The sequence below is a fragment of the Neolamprologus multifasciatus genome, chromosome 13 (genome assembly GCF_963576455.1).
Source record: "Neolamprologus multifasciatus chromosome 13, fNeoMul1.2, whole genome shotgun sequence".
In the NCBI taxonomy this organism is placed as follows: Eukaryota; Metazoa; Chordata; class Actinopteri; order Cichliformes; family Cichlidae; genus Neolamprologus; species Neolamprologus multifasciatus.
The window spans coordinates 22,166,347-22,174,625 of NC_140451.1; the positions used below are offsets into that span (position 1 = coordinate 22,166,347).

Sequence of the window (8,279 nt, forward strand, 5' to 3'; positions counted from 1 at the left end):
AAGCACGCCGTTTAGACGCAAAGTCTTGTGGGAACTGTAGGACACGCCTTGACAGGCTAGACAAGCATGGAAGACGCCGGAGAGAGCACGCGTGGCTGTGAAAATATCTCGGATTCCGAGGAAGACCGATGCTCAGAAAATGACTTTGGGACGTCCAAACTCGGAACTAAAGAGTTGTGAGTGTTTGTAACGTAAATTTATGATGGTGGACGTCTTGTGTCAGGCTAAACAGTTAGCTAGCGGATACTAGGGGTGGGTTTTTATAATCGATTTATCGATTAAAATCGATTCTGGCTTGGATTACGTAAAATCGATTCATTAAAATCCTGAATCGATTTTTTAATACAAATTTATTTTGCCCGAAATGCCAGAATCTCTGGTGAAATCTCACAAAATTTCAACAACCACCAAACAGCTAAAACAGTAAATGAGAGCAGGAACACGGATTCTGCACAAAGACTTAAACACACAGCGCAACCCGCGGATCAGAATCAGTTAGATGTCGAATTTCTCACAGTCGGGGCTGAAAGCCGACAGCTCGCTGATTCTGATCTGTCGGCGGGTCCGCGCTTTGTGTTCACGCCCTTTATGCGCTGATTGTAAAGCTGTTAGTTTGATGTCTCTCCAAACAATATTGACCGAACCAGCAGCAAAAGAAGATCCAAACTACGCTTCACATAAACATGGTCATGAACTCACTCTGACTTTTACTGTTTTGCTTCTACCATGAGGCACAGCTCTCTCTCTCTCTCTCTCTCTCTCTCTCTGTCTGTATGGTTTTCTGCATTATTCGCTTGCTTGTTACGCACAAGTCTACCGTTGTTTACAGCGCTATCGGCCGACTTTTTTTTTCTTTCCGTTTTATATACTTCCGAAAAGAAAACCTAATTTCTGCCGTTCAATGCTGAACAAATTTAAACTTTTTAAAATTATGCAAAATGCAAAACGCTTAGCCGTGTCTCTAATAAAACCGCTGTAACTTCAGAGGTAATGTTCATATGTTGATTAATGGTTTTCTTTCGTTTTTGATGTACTGCAGAATATTTTTATAAAATCCCAGACCAGGAAAAATCACCTTCATGTGTTTCTGTGTTTTATCTTCATCTACTTTGACACAAAGGCATCTGCTGTGACGCTCACACCTTTGATAAAGTCTTGCGTGTGTCAGCTTCCTTTTTATAGATACAAAAATATGTAACTGTACTGATCTGAATTATAATATTTCTGACTGTCAAAATTTCCCATATTCAAATCGAAGTGAATCGAATCGAATCGAATTAAATCGAATCGTGGATCGAATCGATTCTGGACCTTGTGAATCGGAATTGAATCGATTCTAGAAATCAGTGACGATACCCAGCCCTAGCGGATACCACTCTCAGAGTCACTTTACACATTTTGTCCACTGTGCTATAAGATAAACACAACTTATAGCCAACAAATCGAGCATGAAGAGGTTTAATTCTTAGTTACAAGCGTACAGGTAACCATTGATAGAGCGAATGGTATAAGTAGAAATGTGTAACACTTAAACCATTAAATTAGAATAGATTAAGTAAGCATTAAATACGAGCTTTTTAGCTTCATGCTGCTGACTTATTTATTTACTGAGCTACCTGAGTAATTTGTTTTGACCTAACAGCATGTCATGTGTATGCCATAGTATTAACAAATGATCTGGGGGGTTGGGGTTTGCAGCTGGGATGATGCATACCAAAAAGAGCTTGAGACGTTCAACGATATTGGAGATGTTGGTGAGATATGGTAATAATGCAGTGTATTGCCCACAGATGTCATAGCCATAATAATTTCTTGAGACAAACTGATGGCTTGCTTCACTTCACAATATCCTGTGGCTTCTTAAAAGGTTTGGTGAGGAAAGCATGAGCCGTGTGCTGCGATGGATGGACAAAGCGAACATCCCAGAAAATGCTGCCATTCTTGACATTGGCACTGGAAATGGAGCTTTTTTAGTTGAGCTGGTATGGATAAAGTAAAATTAATGACACTTTATGTTTGTTTTTTTTTATGTATACGATGCTACCTGGCCCTATGTGAAAGGGTAATTGCCATCTAAAACTAATAACTGATTGTGCCCCCTTTACCAGCAATTATAGTAATCAAGCATTTGCAATAACTGGCAATGAGTCTTTCATATTGCTATGAATATAGAGAATTTTATCCCAGTCTTCTTTTCGTTTCTTTTTTTTTCTTTTTTTAAAAAAAATGAACACAGTTGGAGGGTTTGAGCACAAATGGCCTTCTTAAGGTCATGCCAAATGATCTCAATCATATTTAAGTCCAGACTTTGATTAGACCACTCCAAATCATCGAGTCATTGTCCTGCTGCATAACCCATGTGTGTTTGAGCTTTAGGACACAAACTGGTGGCTGGCTAGAGAATCTCCCTGAGGAGGTAGAAGAGCAGAATTCATTGTTCCATTCATTGTTCCTGAAGTAGCAAAGCAGCTCCAGACCATCACACTACCACCACCATGTTTGACTGTTGCTATGATGGTCCCTCTATGACTTGCTGTGTTAGTTAGACAGATGGAATGGGATACAAACCTTCCAAAAAGTTTACATTTTCTCTCATCAGTCCATAGAATATTCATCAAGATTTTTTGGCTAACATGAGACAAGCTCTTGTGATCTTTTTTTCAGCAGTGATTTCCCATCTATCTGCTCTTGGAGTAATTTTGGTCGGCCAGCCACTTGTGGGAAGGTTCACCACTGTTCCAAGTTTTCTCTATTTGTGGTTATTGCTCTTACTGCAGTTCACTGGAGTCTCAAAACCTTAAAAAATTGGTTTGTGACCCCTTCTAGACCTAAAAATGTCAGTGACTTTCACTGACTTTTTTCTTTTTAAAAAATCCCCTCAAGAACAGAGATTTTGGCATGATGCCTTGGGTTTTGAGACCTTTTAGCTTTTAATACTTAGTCATACAGGTTCTGTTTGAGTAATTTCTTGATTCAGCATGTCTGACAGTAATCAGACTAGGTGCAGCTAGTGGGATTGAACTCTGCTTTCCAAGAAAATTGTGGTTAATCACAGTTAATTCATGATGGTCATGGACTTTCTGAAATGCATCCAACCCAGTTGTAGTTTGTTTTTTTTTCTTACCAGAATGAAACTGAGACTTTTGCAAACTATTTTATCCACAGCTATTAAACCAAAAATCTACAGCTAATGTATATTTCCCATTTCCATGCCTTCCTCTGTTAACACTTGGCGCTTCTGGTACCACTCTAATACAAAATCCCTTATCTTTTTCTCATTGTTGCTTTTCCTCTGAAGTATTTTTACAAGCAGCTAACTCAGTGTCCTGTTTTTACTAGCACACGCAGGGCCAGATCACATAAATTGTTTCGTTTATACCTTTACAGACATGTTAGTAAGGACAAAGGTTATTATTGTAACTGTTCATAATTTATTTTTTATTTGTTTGCTTTTCCCCCCACCAGGCCAAACACGGATACAAGAATCTGACCGGCATAGATTATTCTCCTGCGTCTGTGGAATTGGCCAGAAGTGTGCTTCAGGCAGAGAACCTGACAGATGTCACTGTAAAGGTGTGTCCAGTCAAGATTTGGAGTTCATTTAAATTTGTAAGGAAGATGATACATTGTGTTCATGTTCACAGAAATGACCAGCAGTAACGCCAAACACACTTTATAACTGAAATTTTAAACATGTGTGGATTTTGTGCATTAAGTTGCTGCCACTCAATGATGATCATAGCATTTAAACCTTTTAATTGATTCTGCATAAATATTTGGAGGGCTAAGTGAATCTTTTTTTTCTGCAGTGTACAAATCACACTTTGATACAAAAGGAATCCCTCCTAAGTTCCAATAATACAATATAGTTTTCAGCATACAGTGAGCCAACCTAGAGCCTGGGAAGGTTGGAGGAAACTTTCTTGTGTTTACTATGTGGGAGAGTTGGATAGGAAGAAGGCCTTGAATGTGGTGGAAGTCTGCCAACCTCATACCCCAAATAACTTGGCAGGCTTTAACACACATTTTCTATCATATACACGCAAGAAAAACAAGTTATGAATGCTGGCTGGTCTATAAGGGTTGTGATGAGTGACTTTTCCACTCCTTCATGTATAATACAGTTGCATATATGTTGTATGCATTTCACACCTATGATGCTGCCTGCTCTGCCAGTGCAGAAAGGCTGCCACTGAAGTCAATATTGACCTTAGCTGTGCAGGGGAGGGCTCAGTGGTTGTATGTGAGAGAGAAATATGTATGTTGGCATCTGGGTCATTTCTGCACAACTGCCAACGTAAGTTGTATGAACGTGCCTGTCACTCAGAGGTCATTCTTAGAACTATGTCAGAACCCCTTTGCAGTTTCCATTAGTCACTGTCTACTGCTCCTTTGACACTTTCACCTTCACGCATTCCTACAACGTCTTCCCACTTTTTTCTATTTTACAGACTCACACTAAAGTCAGTTGTAGCAGTATATAGCTGTACCTGTCCTCAGGGAATCTCTGTTGATCCTCCTCCATAAATCTAATATGTGTTGTGAGTAGGTAGCTCTAGAGCTCACCCCAGAGATCTGGTGTTCAGCCATCTGTTCAGATAAAGGAGTCCTTTCACTAGTGGTATGGTGGGCCAGAACCCTCAGCAAAATTAAGTGCTGTCATGTCAACAGTTGGAATTTAGTTTTAAAGTAAATCATTGAAGTATAGCACACTTCATCTTGGGATCTGCTGAAAGATTTCTTCTGCAGGTAACTGTACACATTTCTGTAGTGTTGATCACTACATTTTTACCTTCTCGCTTTTTCTTTATTTTAGGAGATGGACTTCTTAAGTTGTCCAAAGGAGTTAAAAGGTTTTGACGTCTGTATCGACAAAGGAACATTTGATGCAATAAGCTTAAACCCAGTCAACACCAACGAGGGCAAAAGACAGTATGTCCAAGCCCTAAAAGATGTTCTGAAGGATAATGGATTCTTTGCCATCACTTCCTGTAATTGGACAAAAGAGCAGCTACTTGACAGATTCAGTGAAGGTGAGAAAAAAATGAATTACTGTTTGGAGTGCACTGAGTTATCATGGCTGAGGATTGGTATTAAATGTCAGTTTTGTGTTGGCGGAAATTTCATGATGAAGACCTGAACGCCTTAAAAATATGTACATGCTCACTGGCCATATTGTTGTTAAATGCTGATATCAATGCCAGTCAAATGGCAGCAACCCAAGTTAACATGTTAACATGATCCAGATGACCTGCTTATATTTAACGGAGAAAAAGAATGGAGAAGAAAGGTGATTTTAGGCGACTATGAATGTGGTATGGTTGTTGATGCTAGATGGGCTGCTGTGAGTATTTCAGAAACTGCTGATCTGCTGGGATTTACCCACAGAGGCATCTCTAGGATTTCATGAGAATAATCCAAAAAAAAGAGAAAATAACCAGTGAGTGGATGTTCTCCTGGGAGAAAATTGGCTTGTTGGTGTCAAAGGAGAATGGCTAGACTGCTTCAAGCCAACAAGAAGGCAACAGTAGCTCAAATAAACACTTGCTACAGCTAAGGTATGAAGAAGAGCATCTGTGAGTGAATTACATTGAACCTCGAAGCAAATGGGCTACATCAGGCCCATTAGACACTTTAAGTAAACCTGACCTTTGATCACGCATTTAATTATGCAGCCACGGATGATGTTAATTAATTCCTCTGGCAGTTTTGTGTCTACCTTGATATTACTTAAATGCTTCCTGATTTTTATTTTTTTATTTTTTTATGGTGTTGCAAAAGGCCAGTGCACTGGTCTTGGAAAATTGGGAAAATTATATATGCACCTTATTTATTTTGTGTTGAAAAAATATTAATTAAATATCTAAATGTATTTAAAACACTTTACTAAGGCTTTAGTGGAGCTTTTAACTTCAAGTAATGTCATGGGGTTCTTTTTTTTAGTGAGCGAATCCTAACAACAACTTTAAGATACGGGAGTGAATTATTTCTTTGACCTGCTGATGACCTAACCCAGATCAAGAATTTGCTGGAGTAAATCACACAAAAACCTGCTTGGCTGTTTTGTTTTGTTTTCTTGTTTTCTTTTTTAATGAGAAAGGGAATACATTAAATTTGTTTGTTTGTTTGGGGGGGGGGTTGTTGTTGTTGTTTTTACTGAAAGGATTGATAAGTTCAGCTTTCTTGAGTAACCTATTTTCTATGGGGTTTTTATGTTTGTTTGTTTTTTTAGGGTTCTCAGGGACTCTACAGGCACACTTGCTGAGTTGTAAATGGGTTAAAGCATTTGTCAAAACATGTTGATCATTTGGGTGTGCGGCAGTATGATTTAGAGTCGTCTCTCTTTTTTGTTGTTGTCTCATTCTCATTTGACAGACAGACAGTTCCACAATCGCTACCTGGCAGGTTGTTAAGCTCCAGGCAAAAAGAGCCTGTTAAGTCAAAATTTCAGTAAGATAAGCTGTCATCTGTTCCCTCATTGTAGTCACTCTGGAGAGCCTGCAGGGGGCCAGAGGGCCTTGTGATTGAATAAGGAGTCTCTGCAGAACACAATGTGGCTTTCCTCAATTAAAAGAGGGTGTTCTTTAATGTTTTGAATGTGATTGGCTGTCATCAATTAAGTTGGTCCTAAGTCATTTCCACCTAATAGTTGAGCAATGTCCACTTTGGCTGAGGAGGGCCCACTACTTTCTGAGATCTCATCTTTCACAGTGACAGCCTGTCTTCACTAGCCCCCCAGGAAGCATCACAGATGGTCAATGGATCTTCACTCAGTTCTGCTCCTTTTTTTAGTAACAAAACCACAGAAGATGATAAAAGATTCTGGCCATCTGCTAGTTTTTTTGCAATGTACATTTCATAACTTGCACATTTTCTTTGTGTTGCTTCACAGGATTTGAGTTTGTGCAGGAGTTGTCTACACCCACTTTCCAATTTGGAGGCAAGACGGGCAACAGTGTAGCAGCGCTCATCTTCAAAAGAGTGCATTGATTTACGTCAGACAGGATATCACCACAGGAAATCGTCACATCTTTGCACTTTAAAACTCTTTTTTTTTTTTGACTGTGTAATGAAACAAAGTTGATCAATGGAGTGGGATGGTTTTTTTCTTAAAATAAACTTCTTCTTTTTTCTTGCTTCCTTTCCTTTCCAATCAGCCTCATTACTAAATGCATATTAACTAAACACCCATTTAGAAATATTTATTTTAAAAGTTTATGATCAGAAATGCACATACAAATAATACTGATGTTTGTCTGTACTTTAAAAAGTGCTGAATTGTTAAATTGTTAACTGTTAACTGAAATGTTAACTGCTTAAATGAGTTAACGAAGTTGGCACACAATGTATACACAGTTAGGTGTATATTAGAGGAGGTTTTCATTGAAACGGTTGGTTAACAAATTTGGTTTGATATGACATGTCCATCCAAAGTCTTTCCATCTGTTACAACATTATTTAATCCAGTGGAAAATATTTAATGGAAATTTAGCTTCGTCAAAGCTGATTGTAGCAGAAAGGCATCCAGACGATGGGTCAGTGTTTGATTTGATTAGTGATCATAAGCTTATGGGCAAAATGCATTATGTCATCTCTGCAGTAGCTTGTACTCAGTGTTTTTCCTTATTCCATAAATCATCTTTTGACCTTTAAAGTTGCTTTGCAGTGACCCCGTTATGAGTCCTGACACTCAGAAAACAAGTGTTCAGCCTAACAAGGTTCTTAATTACAGTCATCTTTCATACCATGCAAAGAAGCCCCTAACTAATTGGATAAACTGGAAGCAAGTGGCACTTGGGGGTCCTGGGTACTGTGATTAAGAGGTGCTAGCATAATGAATAAGCAAGAGGCCACGGCTCCAGTGGGAGGAAAGCTTGTCTGCCATTTCCTTTCTCAATGGCATCATTAATAACTGCCAAACCCTGGATCCTAATTGCAGGCTGGGACAGTGGCCCAATGGGAGCTGTCGATGTTGAGGCATGCTGTTGAGTAAACACATGCAAGCTTTACAAGAATTACTGCCTGGAAATTTACAAGGCTCTGGATATCCTGCCTGGATGTGCATGTTAGGCCCACATTTGAAGCTCTCACAGAGATTTTCCCATGAAGAGAAATGTGCTTCATTGAGCTTCAGCTAAATAGGCTGTCCTTTACTTTTATCAACATTTAATCTTTCTGTGTCTATTTTTTTAAGTTGTTAAGAAGCTCAGAAAAGTTTAACACCTGTTTAAATCAAGGGGGGGGGGGGGCATTAAAAAATCAAATAAAAACACATTCCT

At 39.0% G+C, this 8,279-nt stretch overlaps 1 protein-coding gene across 2 annotated transcripts; it reads left to right on the forward strand.

Annotated features, from left to right (window-relative positions):
- The first annotated feature begins 42 nt into the window (after positions 1–42).
- eef1akmt2 (EEF1A lysine methyltransferase 2) lies at positions 43–8,250 on the forward strand. 2 transcript variants are annotated; one of them, XR_014877427.1, is made up of 7 exons: positions 43–176; positions 1,699–1,764; positions 1,868–1,982; positions 3,466–3,573; positions 4,817–5,033; positions 5,391–5,558; positions 6,893–6,949. XR_014877427.1 is itself a non-coding variant. In XM_085181790.1 (6 exons), exons 1-6 carry the CDS (start codon positions 67–69, stop codon positions 6,988–6,990), a joined length of 714 nt encoding a protein of 237 aa, XP_085037916.1. In that variant the 5' UTR covers positions 43–66; the 3' UTR covers positions 6,991–8,250. The 2 variants fall into 2 exon arrangements, 1 of the variants encoding a protein (XP_085037916.1); XM_085181790.1 differs by lacking the exon at positions 5,391–5,558 and having other exon boundaries at positions 6,893–8,250.
- The last annotated feature ends 29 nt before the right edge of the window (positions 8,251–8,279 follow it).